Source organism: Lepus europaeus, chromosome 1 (assembly GCF_033115175.1).
Source record: "Lepus europaeus isolate LE1 chromosome 1, mLepTim1.pri, whole genome shotgun sequence".
NCBI classification, from domain to species: Eukaryota; Metazoa; Chordata; class Mammalia; order Lagomorpha; family Leporidae; genus Lepus; species Lepus europaeus.
This window is the reverse complement of record NC_084827.1, coordinates 110,779,983-110,798,599: the sequence shown is the minus strand read 5'-3', so window position 1 is coordinate 110,798,599 and position 18,617 is coordinate 110,779,983. Positions and strand designations below refer to the sequence as shown.

At 42.2% G+C, this 18,617-nt stretch overlaps 1 protein-coding gene across 2 annotated transcripts in view; it reads left to right on the top strand.

Annotated features, from left to right (window-relative positions):
* The window catches only part of STK39 (serine/threonine kinase 39), a 357,460-nt gene that overhangs the window by 304,195 nt on the left and 34,648 nt on the right, over positions 1-18,617 (top strand). For both annotated transcript variants that reach the window (XM_062187583.1, XM_062187579.1), the window contains exon 17: positions 18,262-18,326. In XM_062187583.1, the coding sequence (XP_062043567.1) occupies positions 18,262-18,326 (65 nt within the window). The remainder of the gene's footprint in view (positions 1-18,261; positions 18,327-18,617) is intronic.

The window sequence follows — 18,617 nt, the reverse complement described above, 5'->3', positions numbered from 1 at the left end:
GGAGAATTTAGCCCAAATCCCATATTGCACTTTAGGGAGAAAAAGGTAAGGGTGTGATTTTGTCAGAGAAGAAGGGATAATCTCATAACAGTGAGTATTGCAGCCTCAGCTTCCAGTGTCTGGAGTCCTACGCAGAGGGCACCGGGGAGGCCATGTTGGGATCAGTGCGCTGTCATCAGAATGGACATGAGAATGCCAGAACTCTGCAGGATTGTCAGAATGGGAGGAGCAAAGAGTTGTTCTAGCCTCCCTTCTCCAAGGAAGAGTAATTTCATCTCCACTAGTTTCTAATTGCCTATAATTCCCATACTATGAAATACATCTTTCTGGTCATAATGAGAAATGAAGGCTCAAAGTGAATTGCAGATGCCTGGAAGAGGTAACATTATCCTTGATGAAATATGCTGTTGTTTCCATTCATTCCTTCATTCCGTCAGCATGCCTATGGGTCTTCAGAGAGCTAGACGATGTGCACCAATGGACCACATACACCTTGTGTCTGTCGTAGTGCTTTTGTGGCCTTTGCCCATTGGAGAGGAAAAGGAGTTTTTGAAACCTCTAGTGGGGTTGGGGAAGTTAGTTTTGTAGAATGGGGAGGGATGTCATAAAGTGGAAGCTGGAGATGCAAGAAGACAGCTTTTGTCATTTTGCCTTGATGTACTCTACTTAATCATCACCTCTGTGGGCAGAAAAGTTCTAAAAAAATGTGCCTTCTGCAGGAAAAAATGGCAGAGGAAATTCCATGCAGATTGGTGGGACAAGGTGGGCCTTCAATAGAACAACTAAAAAATATGGTGGAAAGACTTAGCAACATAAAAAAATATTGTAAAATGTACACTAGAGAAACACTAGATTGCTTTCAGAGGATCTCCAATTAGACTCACATCTGACTTCTCATCAGAAACACTGCAGGCTAGGAGAGAATGGCGAGATATATTCCAAGTCTTTAGAGAAAAATACTGTTAACCCAGAATACTATACCCTGCAAAGCTCTCATTATGAATGAAGGTGAAATAAAGATCTTTCATAACAAACATAAATTGAAAGAATTTGTCACCACCTGTCCAGCCTTATAAAAGATGGTTAAGGATGTGCTACAACACAAACACAGAGGTATGGTCATCACTATGAAAGAAAGTAAAGGCAGAAAATATCCTAGTAAAAGTACAAAGGAAATCCAAAGTAAACAATAGGAATATTTATGGAAAAATGGCAGGGCCAAGTCGTTACTTATAAATAGTCACCTTGAATTAAATGGCCTCAACTCTCCAGTTAAAAGATACAGACTGGCTGAGTGGATTAAAAAACAGAACCCATCTATTTGCTGCCTACAAGAAACACATCTCACCAACAAAGATACATGCAGAATGAGAGTGAAAGGATGAAAAAAGATATTCCATGCTAACAGGAAACAAAAAAGAGCTGGTGTAGCCATTCTAGTATCAGACAAAGTAGACTTTAACACAAAAACTGCTAATAGAGACAAAGAAGGACACTATGTAATGATTAAAGGGATCAATTCAACAGGAAAATGTGACTACTATAAATGTATATGCACCTAATTACAAGGCACCTGGCTATTTAAAAGAAAAGTTAATGAATCTACAGGGAGACATAGACTCCAGTACGATAGTAATGGGGGACTTCAGTACCCCACTTTCTGCAATGGATAGATCAACCAGACAGAAAATCAGCAAGGAAACAATAGAGTTAATTGACATTATATACCAAATGAATTTCATGAATATCTGCAGAATTTTCATCTTGCAGATGCAGAATACGCATTCTTCTCACAACTGAATGCAACTTTCTCTAGGATAGACCACACACTAAGCTATAAAGCAAGTTTCAGCAAATTCAAAAACATCAAAATCATACCATGCATCTTCTTGACCACAATAGAATGAAGCTGGAAATCAACAACTTGGGAATCTCTAGAACATATGCAAACACATGGAGATTGAACAACCTGCTCCTGAATGAAAAGCAGGTCGTTGAAGGAATCAAAAAAGAAATCAAAAAAATTTCTGGAAATGAATGAAGACAGCAATACAACATATCAAAATGTATAGGATACAGCAAAAGCAGTGTTAAGAGGAAAGCTTGGAGGCTGGTGCTGTGGTGCAGCAGGTAAAGCCACCGCCTGCAGTGCCGGCATTCCATATGGGTGCCAGTTCAAGTCCTGGCTGCTCCACTTCCTTCCAGCTTTCTGCTATGGCCTGGGAAAGCAAGAGAAGATGACCCAAGTCCCTGGGCCCCTGCACTCATGTGGGAGACCCAGAAGAGGCTCCTGACTCCTGATAGGCACAGCTCCGGCTGTTGCGGCCAACTGGGGAGTGAACCAGCAGATAGAAGGCCTCTCTGTCTCCCTCTCTGCCTCTTCTTCTCTCTGTGTGTAACTCTGACTTTCAAATAAATTAAAAAAAAATCTTGAAAAAAAGAGAGGAAAGTTTGTAGCAGTTGGTGCCTATATCAAGAAATTGAAAGACATCAAATAAACGAGCTATCAATGCATCTCAAGGACCTAGTAAACCAAACCCAAAACTAGTAGGAAAAAAGAAATAATTAAATTTAGAGAAGAAATAAGCAAAATTGAAACAAAAAAAAATACAAAATATCAGCAAAACAAAAAACTGTTTTCGGCCGGTGTCATGGCTCAATAGGCTAATCCTCTGCCTGCGGCGCTGGCACACCAGGTTCTAGTTCCAGTTGGGGTGCTGGATTCTGTCCCGGTTGCCCCTCTTCCAGGCCAGCTCTCTGCTGTGGCACGGGAGTGCAGTGGAGGATGGCCCAAATCCTTGGGCCCTGCACCCCATGGGAGACCAGGAGAAGCACCTGGTTCCTGCCTTCGGATCAGCGTGGTGCGCTGGCCGCAGCACACCGGCCGCGGCGGCCATTGGAGGGTGAACCAACGGCAAAAGGAAGACCTTTCTCTGTGTCTCTCTCTTACTGTCCTTTATGCCTGTCAAAAAAAACAAAAAACAAAAAACAAAAAACATTTTTTTTGAAAAAATAAAATTGACACACCACTGTCTCAACTAACTGAAAAAAAAAGAGGGAGAAGACCCAAATCAATAAAATTAGAAATGAAAAAGGAAATGTAACAACAGACACCATATAAATAAAAATAATCATCAGAAATTACTACAAAGAGCTGTATTATGCTTTCCAACAAACTGGGAAATCTAGAATAAATGGATAGATTTCTAGACTCATACAACCTACCTATATTGAGCCATAAAGACATAGAAAACCAAAACAGATCCATAACCAAGATGGAAATTGAATCAGTAATAAAGGTTCTCCCAACAAAGAAACCTAGGACTGGATATCTTCACTGCTGAATTCTACCCGACATTTAAGGAAGAACTAATTCCAATTCTTCCCAGGCTATTTAAAATAACTGAAAGGGAGGGAATCCTCACAAGCTCCTTCTATGAAGCCTGCATCACCATAGTTCCTAAACCAGAAAAAAATACAACAGAGAAAGAGAATTATAGGTCAATATCCCTAGTGAACATAGATGCAAAAATCATCAACAAAATATTAGCTAATTGAATCCAGTAACACATCAGAAAGACCATTCACCAGGACCAATTGGGATTTATCCCTGCTATGGAGGGGATGGTTCAATGTTCATAAATCAATAAATGTGATGCATCACATTAACAAACTGGAGAACAAAAACTATATGGATATCTCAGTAGATGCACAGAAACCAACTGATAAAATACCCCATTTCATGATGAAAACCTTAAGCAAATTGAGTATAGAAGGAATATTTCTCAACACAATCAAGGTAACTTGTGACAGACCCAAGGCCAACATACTGTTGAACAGGGAAAAGCTGGAAGCGTTCCCCCTAAGATCTGGAACCAGACAAGGATGCCCATTCTCACCGTTGCTTTTTAATACGGTCCTGGAAATTTTAGCCAGAGCCATTAGGCAAGAAAAAGAAATCAAAGGGATACAAATTGGGGAGGAGGAAGTCAAAATCTCCCTATTTGCAGATAATATGATTTTATATATAGGGGATCCAAAAGACTCCACTGAGAGACCATTGGAACTCATAGAAGAGTTTGGTAAAGTGGCAGGATATGAAGTCAACACACAAAACCAACAATAACCTTTGTATGCACAGGTAGTGCCACATCTGAGAAAGAACTTCTAAGATCAATTCCATTCACGATAGCTACAAAAAAAAAAAAATCAAATACCTTGGAATAAATTTAACCAAGGATGTCAAAGATCTCTACAATGAGAATTACAAAGTATTAAGGAAAGAAAAAGACACAGAAAATGGAAGAATCATCCATGTTCATGGATTAGAAGAAGCAATATCATCAAAATGTTATACTACCAAAAGCAATTTACAGATTCAATGCAATCCCAATCAAAATATCAAGGACACTCTTCTCAGATATAGAAAAAATGATGCTGAAATTCATATGGAGGCGCAGGAGACCTTGAATTGCTAAAGCAATCTTATATGACAGAAATAAAACCAGAGGCATCACAATACCAGATTTCAAGACATACTACAGGGCAGTTATAATCAAAACAGCCTGGTATTTATACAAAAACAGATAAACCAATGGAAAAGAATAGAAAGAAATCAACCCATGCATCTACAACCAACTTATCTTTGACAAAGGAGCTAAAATCAATTCCTGGACCAAGGACAGTCACTTCAACAAGTGGTGCTGGAAAACTGGATTTCCACACATAGAAGTATGAAGCAACACCCTTACCTTAATCCTTACACAAAAATCCACTCAAAATGGATTAAAGTCCTTTTTCTATGACCCTATATTAGATCATTAAAGAAAATTGGAGAAACCCTGCAAGATATTGGCAAGGCAGAGAGTCCTTAGAAAAGACCCCAGAGGCGCAGGTGATCAAGCCAAAATTGACAAATGGGTCACATCACATTGAGAAGCTTCTGTACTGCAGAAGAAACACTCAAGACAGTGAAGAAACAGCCCTCAGAGTAGGAGAATTTATTTCTAAACTATTCAACTGATAAAGGACTAATAACCAGAATCTACAAAGAGATCAAGAAACTCAACAACAAAACAAACAACCCAGTTAAGAAATGGGCAATGGACTTAAATAGGCATTTTTCTACAGAGGAAATTCAAATGGCCAACACACACATGAAAAAAATTATCAGGATCACTAGCCATCAGGGAAATACAAATCAAAACCACAATGAAGTTTTACCTCACTCCAATTAGAATGGCTTCCATACAGAAATCAACAAATAATAAATACTGGCAAACATGTGGGAGAAAAGTTACCCAAATCCACTGTTGATGGGAATGTAAACTGGTTAAGCCATTATGAAAGATAGTATGGAGATACCTCAGAAATCTGAATATAGACTTACCATATGACCCATCCATTCCACTCCTGGGAATTTACCCAAGGGAAATGAAATCAGCATATGAAAGTGTTATCTGTACCCCATGTTTATTGCAGCTCAAGTCATAATAGCTAAGATGAAATCAACCCAAATGCCCATTAACTGAAGACTGGATAAAGAGATTATGGTATATGTACACCATAGAATATTACACAGTGATAAAAATGAAATCCTGTCATTTGCAACAAAATCGATGAAACTGGAAAATAATCTTAGTGAAATAAACCAGTCCAAAAAGGACAAATACCATATGTTCTCCCTGAACTGTGTTAACTAATAGTGCACCTAAAAGACAATCTATGGAAGTAAAATTAACACTTCAAAATGCAACGACATTGGACAGCTGTTGTCTCTTGAGCAGCAGTTTTTTTTTTTCATACAGTTAGTTGAACTCTTTACTTAGTATAATCATATGTGTATAAAGTTAACTGAAAATAGATCTTAGTTTAAAAATAAGAATGGGAATAGGAGAGGGAGGAGGAAGAGGGGTAGGAGTATAGGTGGCAGGGCGGGTACAGTGGGAAGGATCACTATATTCCTAAAGTGGTATTTATGAAAACCATGAAGTTTGTATTCCTTAAATAAAAGGTTGGAGAGCGGGGGAAGTACCTCCTCCTCTTAGCCACCAGATACTTGCAGATCTTCTGCTTGTTAATTCATTCTGTGTCTACAGCTGCCAGATTCCGTGTTGGGTGCTAAGAATCGAGATGACAAATGGGACTACTGTCAGGAAGTTCTAATCTAGCTCCCTTGTAAGTGGGGTGACCTGTCAATTTATCATACAAATAAGGGAGTCCAGGAAGAAAAGGCATCCCACCCCCAGAGAGCTGGAAACACCTTCTGGGTCATCTGCTTCAGGGGGATCCTTTTCACAGTAATTGCCCCCTGTTGCAGGAGATTCTGACGTTTCTTAGGCCAGCTCCTATCTGCTGGTGTTTTGGGTGGTCATCGATATAACTAAAGCTCCCAGCATGGGTGGAAAATGTGGACAGATGGTTACATGGACTACATGCCTTTCTGGAGATACGGCTTCAGTACTTTTTTATTAGACATGTGCTCTTTAAAAGCTGATTGGTGTCAAAAAGGGTTTAGTGCAAAATCAAAAAGGAATATACTAGTCAAGAAATTAATAGTTTTACCACACAACAAACACCGGGACAACTACAATAGGAATGTTCCTCTGTGCTCCATGGGGCTTTAATTTCTGGACATACTCTGTATGTTTTAAACTTGCTAGTAACTCCACCAACTGGTGGCCCAGCACCATTCAGTGTCTTGTGTCTTGCAGGCTGCCCCTTGAGCCTCAGCACCACCAGCTGGGTCATCAGGTTTCTGGCCAGGGCATCAGCATTGAATATGTCTCCCACTCCCATCCTGAGTGGAAGCAGCTAGCTACCCCTTGCTACCTGCCTCCTTTGGGCTGCAGAGTCTGTGACTGTTGCCCTTTAAAGAGAGGTGTGGGAGTCACCTTGCCTCAGGAAAGGGTAGTGGTGGTGGCAGTGGCTAAGGGAGAGGGAAACAGGGAAGCAAATTATAGATCTTTCAGGTTTAATCGTGTGTTAAAGTGAGACCTTTATTCAGTGCAATTATGTCCCACTTTACCAGGCAAGATTGAAGCTTGAAGTTTCACCATTCAAGTCTGCCAAACCCATCCTGGCTTATTTTCTCAGAGCAATTAACAATGATTTGTTTAAAACTTTAAAATGCAGGAGAAATGTTCAATTGAATATGGCAGCAGAACAGGTAGTTTCCTTATGAAATGTTTGATTTCTGTATCCCATAAACTCCACATTCCTGTAATTCTTTTCTTCCTCTGATTCTAGCAATGATTATGCAGTTTCTGAAAGAAGGTTAAGTATTTTAACTTGTTGTTGAGACCCGATGTAGCACACGCAGCCAGTTTTCTTTTATAGTACTTGATCCGAGCCAGTCCATCAAGGATGGTGGGAGAAGTCGGAGCCAGGGCATGTCACTGGGGAAAGATCTAAAGCTGTTTTCCTCAAAGTAAGAGCCCTGCTTGGCTTGTGCCACAGTGTCACCCAACTGCATTATTAAGCACATTGGACAGTGCAGCAGGTTCAGCTGGCTTTTTATTTACTTTTTTAGTAGGAAGACTTCCTCATGGTTGATTTACATCCTTGCACATATTTCATCTCATGTAGACCTGAAACAGGTATTTGGCAGCTGGCTACTTTGAGTTTCTACTAGTCGGAGGCACATGGAAGGTGTTTTTTCCAAAGTCTTATATTACATATGATAAGCAGGATGATATTTCAAAGTCTTTATAGTTTAGGCTAACATAGAATGAGGTCCTAGTTAACCCTTGAATTCGTTTAATTTCTGCATATTAAGGAAGTGAATTATTCAGTCTTGCTGTGCACCTGACACTCACTGCTAGATTCTTACTTTAAAGGCTTTGGCGTGGATCACAAATCCGCTAAATAACCCAAGAAATGAAGATAAAGTAGATGTCCCTGTCTGGGCCAGCGCAGCATACTGTGAGCCAAGGCACAGCTCAGTCGTCCTCCACGTGGCTGGCCACAGGCGTGGAAGTGCTTCTGTGTGGAAGGCTGCCACAGCCAAGTGCTGGGCCCACAGTCCTTTTGGCTTGCTCTGGGCTTTGTGCTTTTTCCAGATGGCTCTGCCTCAGTTGGCTGCACTGGCTCCTGGTTCAGGTAGCATTCCTCATATCAATGTATATACTGTCTCATTAATTTTAACTTTGCCAAAGCTTTTCCCAGTCTAGAAGCCACTAGGTTAAATCTCAAGCTGTGTATGTCCTACTAATTTGTGACTATTGAAAAATCTCTGTAAAGCAGATCAAGGTGAAATGCGAGTTTATGATGAGAAGAAGTTGACCCTATGAAGTTAAGTGTTGCTTTTCACTTTGCTTTGGTATATTTCCTCTGATGGATTTAGAAGTGTTCTGGAATTTGTATGATTTGAGAAAGTTGTAAAGATAGATGTGTAAACTTATTTCTATTAGTGTGTTCAGTTTTAATTAAGTAATTACGTGCTTTGAAGGAGATACAAATTATTTCTAGTGTTACCCACAAACTGTATTGGAGAGAACTGTGGCCCGTTAGTTGCACTGGAAGTACCTGCTGCACGTATGTCTCCCCAGAACAATGGTGATGAGATTGTCATTGGAATCCTCAAGTGTGTTGGCTTTCATGTCACATATACACATGCTCTTGTTAGTACTCCCAGTCTGTGCTCCTGGGTGTTGGACTCTTCTCGTAGAATCTAGACTTCTAGTATAATTAAATTAGAGCTTCTTGCTGCAGGCAGCAAAGGACTGGGAAGGCTTTTCTTTTGTACATCTAGAAATCAGTGTTGGTTGGATTTCCTGTGCCGTGTCTCTTCTACTTCCGTGGGGTGATCATGTCCTTCTTTTCTTTGTGTAATTCTATGCATATTCATGACCTACACCTCCGGGATCCCTTGTGGAAGGGAATCGAGGTTTGTGGACCATACAGGAAGCTCTAGGAGATTTTCCAGGTTGTGGATGCTGCTGCTTGAGTGCCCTCTGTCCAATGGCTTTATTTCATTTACTGGGTAAGCTGGAAGAAAGGTGGACAGGCAGCATCTGAACAGCTTTTATTTTGGGTGAAGAATCTGCTGTGGTTCCTCAACCAAGATTTTGTTTCTTTTTAGGAAAAACATCTGCATAACCCAGCATAACCATACTTGCACTTGTGGAAAGCTTACGATATTATCAAAAAGTAGCCCTAAAAAGACTTCACCAGATATACACATGTAAGCAAAGATGCTCTACATACAGAATCTAGTAAAACTACAGCATGTAGTAAAACTACAATGAGAAGGGGTGGGTTTTGTACAGGGGATTGAGCCACTTGAGATACCCTTATTCCATATCCCTGGGAACCAGTTCCACCCTTCCATCTTATCCAGCTTCCTGCTAAGATACACCATGGGAAATAGCCAGTAATGACTCTAGAACTTGGGTCACTGCCACCTGCATAGGAGATCCAGGCCACAATGGAGCTCCAGCCTCCTAGCTTGGCTGGCCCAGCTCTGGCTGTTGTTGACACTTGAGGAATATACCAGCAGATAGAAGATCTCTCCCTCCCTCCTTCCCTCCCTCCTTCCCTCCCTCCCTCCTCTGTCACTCAGCTTTTTGAATAAATAAAAATAAATAAATTTCTAAAAATATAGAAATCATGAATTTAAAAGTAGCTATCATGAGGTACCACTACACATTTATTAGAATAGCTAGAATTAAAGACTAGCCTCAGTAATTGTTAGCAAGTGCATAAGAAACTGCAGTGATCATGTACTGCTGGTCAGAATGTACAAATAGTACAGTCGCCCTAGAGAATATTTTGGTGCTTTACTTAAAAGCTGAATATAGTATGCATCATGGGATCTAGCCATTCCACTCCTAGGTATCTGCCCAAGTGAAAAGAAAACACGTGTCTGTATAAAGACTGGAACATGGATATTGATAAAAGCTTTGTTTATATCAGCAAACCCCAAGCAACCCTACCGGCCCACCAAGGGGCGAATGTGTCCGTATACTGTAGTATATATCGTGCAAGGGATAAGTACTTCACAGTGCAAAGGAAAGATTTCAAAAAGGATAGATTTAAAAATGATTTGATGTGTAAGAGAAGCCAGAAAAAAATGAATACATACTAAATGAGGCCACTCGCATAACATTTTAGAAAATGCAAAGTAATTTAGGGTGACAGACAAAAGAGGAGTGGTTTCCTGAACAGACTACAACACGACAGGGAGGAAACTAGAGAAGGAATTCGAGAGGAGAGCCCGGAAGCTGCTGAGGGTGATGGCTCCATTTGTTATCTTGATTCTGGTGATGGCTTCACAGTTGTTTATATGTGCCTCTGAAAGCAAACTTTACACTGGAAATATTGCAGTTTATGGTGTGTCAGTTGTACCTATGAACTTCTTGCAGCTATTGCAGAACAAGCGAGAGATCTCCCCTCTGAGTAGCTATGAACATTTGGGAGGGGGATTGTTGAGCTATGAAGGGACATCTCCCCATGGAGTACCTGGCAGAAGCTGCACACCCTCCCCCCAGAAATGTGCCCATGAGGTTTTGTCTCCAGTTTAGAGATTTTCAAGATTTAAAACCCCACGTTAGTACACCTTTAGAATTTTTTCTAGGAAACAAAGGACTTTCCAACAGCCATGTCTCCTAAGCAACAGTCCCCTTTGTGAATCCAAAGCAAATAAATTAATTCTGAGCTTCCCCTTACATAAATGTTATGTATCCCTGGCAAGCCTGACAGTAAAAGATCAGCCATTGTCCACATAGTGTTTTTCATTTCTATTGTTTCACTTTCTTCATCTTCATTCTATTCTTAAGAAGAATGAAACTATAAACTTACTAGTATATCACCAGCAGCAGCTAAATGAGAGTACAGTTTTATTGATTATGCCATTTCATTGCTTTCGAAATGAGCAATAATAACATAATGATTATTGAACATTTCCATTACTGTGCTGTTGGCCAGTTCATAAAACTCCACCTTAAACACATTAAATGAAATTCAGGATCAGAAATGTCAATTTCGTGATTATATTTTAAAGGACAGATTGCATATCAGCCAGTTTCAGAAGGCCAAACTGTCTCAGACTTTGATAGTGTGCCCAGGATGACACTAATAACTGGAACTTGCTTGAACCGTAAGAAAAATGGCAGCTATATATCTGTGTTTCTTATGTTTCTCAAACATCCCATCCACCTATGTATAAATACTATTCGTTTAACATTTTGGTCAACCAAGCAACTTGCTTATAGTATCTGTAACCTTCCTAGAATTTCACCTAACTACTGATTTTACTCACTATTCAGAATTTTAATTGTAAGTGAAATGCAAAGAAAACTTGCATGTAATGTACCTATCTTCCTTCAGTATTGCATTTGTCATTTGCATTGTCAAATACATTTGAAAATGGGCAGCATCTTCTGAGATAACTGTATTATGCCCATCCATGGGCACCATTTCAGGATTCTCCAGGAAAAACAAAGGCATAGATTTGTATGCAGGTAGGTTTTTTGAGGAGCGCTTTCAAGATCACTATCTGTGACCTAATAAAGGAAGTAGAATTTGGGAGATGGAGGAATTAAATTATGCTTCAACCACAGCAAAGGGAGTTTCTAAGCTTTGGAGATGACCCTTATGGTTGTCCTGCCTGGAGACCACAGGGCTTTTTCTTAGGACCAATCAGGCAGCACAGGCTGCCTTTAGGAAGAGGGCCTGACCATGGCTTAGGCAGCTCTCTGGCCAAGAAAGAGTCCCAGAGAGGAGTAAGTTAAGCTGAGAGTTATTGGCCACCAGTAACTCCAGCAGGTAGAGAACAGTTGCCTCATTCTTGAACACAGGATCTGGGCAGTGCTCCACAGGGTCCACTACACTACAGTCCATCCCTTGCACTCTTCTGTCTACCTGGGAACAGTTCTCCCAGGATTGGTTTTTCTTTTCCCCTGGGGGACAGTTGTAAGAAGGGTAGAGGAGTGGTGTATAGTCCCCACTGCTGCACCTCATCGTCTCCACAGTCCACCGTCCATTATAGATTCCCTTTGTCTAGGTTCAGTAGTTTACTTAGAGGTGACCTAGACTCTCAGCTCTGAAAAATACTGAATGAAAAATGGCCTTTCTTGAAAACTGTGGTTGCCTAGGATGTGTTACCCAATGTTCTTTTGAGGTGAGCCAAGAGTTAATTTATTTGCTTTGAGAAAACAAATGGGAATAATTGATTAGCTGACAGAAATTCTCCTAAAGTATGAATAATTATTTTTATCTGAGGCTCTTAACCTTGAGTTTTTAGTGTCTTGGAACCCTCTAAATTGTGCATAAACTTTTTTTGCATGTTTCTGGGAAGAGGGCCTGTAGTAGATGTACCGACTATTGTGTACCACAAGTTGAGCTCGATGCTGGTGTCTCAAAGATGCATTTTTTCATTTTCATGCATGCATTCAATACTTTGACACTCCCTTGATGCCAGGCACGGGAACCGTGACCATGACTGAGGCACATAAAGTTCCTGGCTCTTTGGTGCATAGGTGCTGGGTATGTGGCAGTATGTGCAGGGCCACATCCAAAAATAATTCTGAAGTATAAAGCCTGTCAGGTGATGATAAATGCCATGGAAAAGAACAATTCTGGGTAAAGGCACGAACAGTGAAGGCAGTAGTGGGGCAGGGGCTGTTAATAGAGTGGCCATGGACATTAGAGCAGAAAATGGAAGAAAGGGAGGCAGTGATGGGGAGGAGCACTTCCTACAGAGAAAATGGTAGGCCAGAAGGCACTCAGCCCTGAGTGCTCCAGGGTCAGCACCGAAACTGCTGTGGCTGGAGCAGGGAGGGAGAGGTGAGAGAATGGTGAGGTCAGAGGTGGAGCAGGGGTCTGGGCAGGCAGGTTCTTCTGTAGGCATTGCAGAGACCACGATTCTTAGGCCATCAGAGGGTTTAGAGTAGAAGAGTGACATGATGTGACTCTGTGTTACAAGGTGCACCCCACTGCTGGTTGGAAGCTAGGCTGTCAGGGGACGAGGGAGGAAGCAGGGAGACAGGGAACTTGTAGGAATCTAGAAGAGAGATGCCCAGGGCCCCACTGAGGGAGGAGAGTGGTGGCTGTGGGACATCATCAATTTCTGTAAACATGGACTCATTTCACAAACACGCCCTTTAGAGCAATGGTTGCCTTTTTTTTCCTGGGTTGTCAAAGGGTGTGAACCTGGTGGGGCAATCAGACTTGTACCAGATCGTTCTAGCACTCAAGGCTAAGAGCACTGTAAGCTTCTAGGGGAGCACAGATGTGTAGAATCCCTGCTGGGAAGATTTAGAATAGGAAGTGGCAAGAAATACATGGATGAGGTAGATTGAGGCCAAGCCATATTAAAACTTTGGATTTTGTCAGCGATTGATGGGAACAGTTAAACAACATTACCTAAGGAGCTCTGAGAAGTGAAGACTGAAGGCAAGGATATCAGTTGAGATGGTGCACTCGTCCAGGGCAGAGACCATAAGCCAATGGTTATTAATCACTTACTGTCTAGCGAGCGCTGTTCGAAGCACTTTATGTGTATTAACTCAAACCTTAGCACAGTCAGTTCGGCACCATTGATAGGCACGTTTCCTACACGTAGTCAGGCACAGAAGGGCTCAGGAAAACTTGCCACCTATGCAGGCGAGGCAGTGGTCACAGAGCTCTAACCAACAGGAAGCAGAATCTGAACCCATGAATTCTGGCTTAAGAATTTCGGTTCTCATTCCCTGCTGCACCCTATGCTACAGTGCATCTCATGAAGGTAAGAGCCCATGGATTTAGGGAAAGTCATGGAGGGCCTCTCTTATTTTTGCCTCAGCTGAATCTTTAATTGGCCATTCTTTTATATCAGCGTTATGGGGCATCCATGAGAAATCCACCCTCCCATCACCTCCTTTCTTCTTACATAGAGCTTGGATTTATCCCTTTCTTTGCAATCTCATGTTGCCTTTGTGGAATTAAAGCAATGAGAGCGGATATTCAGGATGTGTCTTTAAATACAACAATATTTTGAATCCATCACCTTGGCAGGTAACAATTGTTGATCTTAGAACTTACTTTTTTTAAAGATTTATTTATTTGTTTGAAAGTCGGAGTTACACAGAGAGAGAAGGAGAGGCAGAGAGAGACAGAGAAGTCTTCCATCCGATGGGTCACTCCCCAACTGGCCACAGCAGCTGGAGCTGTGCCAATCTAAAGCTAGGAGCCAGGAGCCTCCTCCCAGTTTCCTGGGTGGGTGCAGGGGCCCAAGCACTTGGGCCATCCTCTACTGCTTTCCCAGGCCATAGCAGAGAGCTAGATCAGAAGTGGAGCAGCCGGGTCTCAAACCAGCACCCATATGGGATGCTGGCACTTCAGGCAAGGGCGTTAACCCACTGCGCCACAGTGCCAGTCCCAGAACTTCTTAATATTGGAAATGCATCAAACTCAGTGTGCATTGCTTCTCCCTCCCCTACAGCTTTAGTCTGAGAACAGCACAAACTAAGTGGATTAACTCACCACATATCAATACAGTATGAGATTGTTGTGAAAGAAGCTGGTGTCTGGGGAGAAAAGTATCTTTGGACTAATTATTCAGAATGCAAACACACACTGTAAATAGTCACTAGATGACTATTCTGTCAAAATGTGCAGAATCTGAGTAGTGTAAGGAATTTATAGAGACAGCAGTGTCTGAAGAATGCCCAACTTTGCCAAAGAAATGTCGGCTCCATGGCCTTGCCTCTGACAGCTTACCCTCGGGGTAATCTTATCTCCTTCTCTGTTTAGGTGCAGGGAGCTGTTGAGCCTCAGCATCTTGGCTGTGCACTGTTAATGACATTATTACATTTTCATAAAGCATAATCCTTACCATACCTTGGGCCAACTTCTATTCCAAAAAAGCAAATGGAAACATCTAGCTTGACAGGTAGTCAAGCTTAAAGTGTGATACCAGGAAACCAAAATAGCAAAGAATGGATTTCTCACACAGAGGTACTCAACGCAGCCCCGGCGGTAGGGCTAGAGGCCATCAGTCCCCTGGTTTTAGTGAGTCTCTGCCCAGATGAGAGAGAACAGTCCTGTGACCAAAGACAGCGGGTGGGAGGAGAAGAGAAAGGAGCACAAAGAAGATGGCACTGAGTGTGCACTAGGAAAAAGGGAGGAAGGTCTGTCTGGGGAAGCCATGAGCGATTTTGCAATGGGGGATGGCCGCTGAGTACGCAGTGTCCAAGAGCCCCCTGTGTTTTGGAGACTAGGGGACCTGAACACACAAGGTTCAGGTTCTCAGCCCAAGCTTGAGAAAGTCTCAAGCAGCAGCAACCAGCCCCACCCGGCCCGACCCTCTCCGCTCACGTTCCAGGTAAGGAGCATTTTTATTTTTGAAATCCAGGTGCACAGTCAGGAAAGGAGAGAAAACAGTGACACCCATCTTTTTAATGAGCATAGCTACTGGAAGAGAAATTAGCATCACCCTGAATTTTACGTGATGTCAGTTAAATGAAGGTGTTTTATAGCACTTTACAACAAATTAGAATCAACTAAATTGAAAATAAGCCTGGCAGCTGGGATCAGTAATCAGGTAAGTGGCCAGTTCTGCTATTTTTGCTTTGAGCCGAAGACAGAATTTGAATTTCTAACGTCCCAGAGGTGTGAGCGTCACAACTGGGGAGCGTGGTCCCCGGGATGATTGTTGAAGATGCCAGCAGCTCAGATTCGCCTGCAGTCTGAGGTTGCCAGCCCACTCCCTGGAAGCTGGCCCTGGTACCTGTGCATGTCCGCCAGAGAGGCGGCTGTGAATTACTGGAGGACAGAGCCCTGCTCTTGGCTGAACAGACTGGAAGTAGATGACCCAGAACAAGGCAGTAAATCATCCACATTAACAGAGAGGCTCTAATGAAAGGACTGAGATTCATAGGCAGCCTTTATGACCACTTGTGAAATCAGCCCAAATCAGAGGAACTATTAGGACACTTTTATGTTTTAAGAAAATGAGTACTGTGTTCAGTTGCTGCAATTTGCATGTAGTCAGAGTGTCCTGACATAATCAGGCAGGCCGGATTTCACAGCAGAGCTTTCCATGCGGGAGCCAGTGTTTCTTACATGAATCACAGGGTGATTTTAGTGCCCAAAATTGCTCAGGAAACTGCTGGAAGGCCAAAGAAGCCTGGCGGTGTCAACTGTTCCATGGTTGGCAGCCTGGGATGTACCCGGTGTGTGTGCTTGCTTCCTTGGGTTAAAGAAAGAGAACAGGATGAGTGGGGTGGGGTGGGGTGCAAATTGAGGCTTGGTAGGTCGATGAGAAGGCAACAAATGAAGATAAAGGGCAACAAATGAAGATAAAATGATGCCAGTAATTATGATTTACAAAGAGCGGTAGGCCGTATTGAGTATGTAATTTTCGTTTTTCCTCCTCTGTAGCTGAGAGATTCAATGAAATAAACTAATCTGCGGAAAATCCATGTATTGAGGTTGCTATCTGTCAACCTTAGAGAAAAATAAAATCTGCACATATTAGTTTTTATTTGAAACACTTTCCCCAAAATATTTATATGTTTGCTACTTTCTCAAATTTTTCTCTTTAAAAAATTCAGGTAATGGGGCCAGCATTGTCGCTCAGTAGAGAAAGCTGTCACCTTCAACACTGGCATCCCATGTGGGAACCAGTTCATGTTCAGGCTGCTCCATTTCTGATTCAGCTCCCTGCTGATAGCCTGGGAAAAGCAGTGGAGGATAGCCCAGGTGTCTGGGCCCCTGCCACCCACATGGGAGACCTGGAGGAAGGTCCTGGCTCCTGGCTTCGGCCTGGCCCATTCCCAGCTGTTGTGGATATCTGAGGAGTAAACCGATGGATGGCAGAACTAACTTTCTCTCTTTCCCTTTCTCCTCTTCTCCCTCTTTCCGTCTTTCTCTCTGTAACTCTGTCTTCCAAATAAATAAGTCAATCTTAAAAAAAAAAAAACAATTCAGATAACATTTTTTAAGTATTTCTTTCATTCTTGGTCAATAGCTTACCCAGGATATGCTTCAATATTGAATTTTTTTAGAGATTTCATTTATTTAAGAGGTAGACAGAGATGGAGAGACAGAGATAAAGGTCTTCCATCCTCTGGTTCACTCCCCAGATGGCCACAGCTGAACAGATCCAAAGCCAGGAGCCAGGATCTTCTTCCAGGTCTCCCACGTGGGCACAGGGGCCCAATGACTTGGGCCACTCTCTACTACTTTCCCAGGCCATTAGCAGGGAGCCGGATTGGAAGTAAAGCATCGGGACACGAACTGGCACCCATATGGGAAGCTTAGCCCACTGTGCCACAGCACAGGCCCAGATAACTTCTTAGACACCTGACTTACTGAAGCGGCAGATAATCTTCCTCATGGCAAAGAAAAATGACCCACAGGACCTGCTTCAGTGATGACTTCTACCCTAATCAGTAGCCCTAACTTGACTCGCAGTAGTTATCCTTGAGATGTGGATGTGGGAAGAGCAGCGTTGTAAAATTTCATCACCGTTGCCTTTTTTGCTGTTGCTTGATAATTCTGATCGTGAACAATGCCCCAAGTCAGAGGAGTCAGCAGGAAAAGCCGACTTCTCGGCTAGCAGATCAGACACATGGCCATGCTCTGGAGAAGAGGACCAGGCCTCTGATGAGCCTTGCAGGTGCTGAAAACAGGTGCTCAGTACTGCACTCCCACCACAAGCCTTGTGCTGGCCCTGAGCAGCTGACACGGGTAGCGTTCAAGGGGGCGCTTCGCGGGCTTGATGGAGCCCTGTGCTCGGAGAGCATCCCAGCACCCACTGCGCGTGTAGAAGGCCGTCCTCTGGATTTTATGGTTTTGATGAAAATGGGTACAGAGAGCTGAATGAAATCTATAGGACAGGAGTTCAAACTGCTGACCCATTACTTCCCGATTCTGCAGTACCACTCCTCTTTGTTTTGTACCTCCCTCTCCTGGCTAATAAATTTTTTTCAGAATGAACATTTAGAAAAACCAAAAGGCAGAAACTCTGGGGGCATCTGTCATTTCTACTTTCTGTCGGAAAGTAATTTCGGATTTTATTATATGAATTGTGGGGATGATATATAGTGATTAATTCAGATTCACATAGATACAAGATTGCTGAAATGATAGAAATTGCGGTAGAAAATATCTGTGTGAGAGTAATTTGGTCATTTATATGGACTTTGTAATATCTGTGAAAGAAATGATTTTGCAGCTTATTGCATCATTAGTCAGATTTTCTGAATCATTGATGTGAAAACCCAGTGTTATTGGAAATAATCTGTACACGTTTTCTCCATGTTTGTATTTTAACAGTGGCTGCTAACTTACAGAAGATTGTAGATGATCCCAAAGCTTTAAAAACATTGACATTTAAGCTGGTAAGTGGAAAGTTATGGAAAGAAGGTAATATTTTTGCCATACTCTGCCAGCAAGGAATAATAATACAGTGTAATCGCCTGCTCTGTAATTTTGTTGTTGCTGTTGTTGTTTTCTTTGGGGATCAATTTTTGTGTTCGTCATTTGCCTCTGCACTATTTGGGAACATTTTCTGTTCATAACTGGAAATTTCCTGTTCTGCAAGCACTGTGTTGTTCTTGCGCCATCATAGCTTTGATGAAGAGTGGCCATTTGGGGATCTTGAAGCCTCTATGTCCCATTTTGCTTCCAGT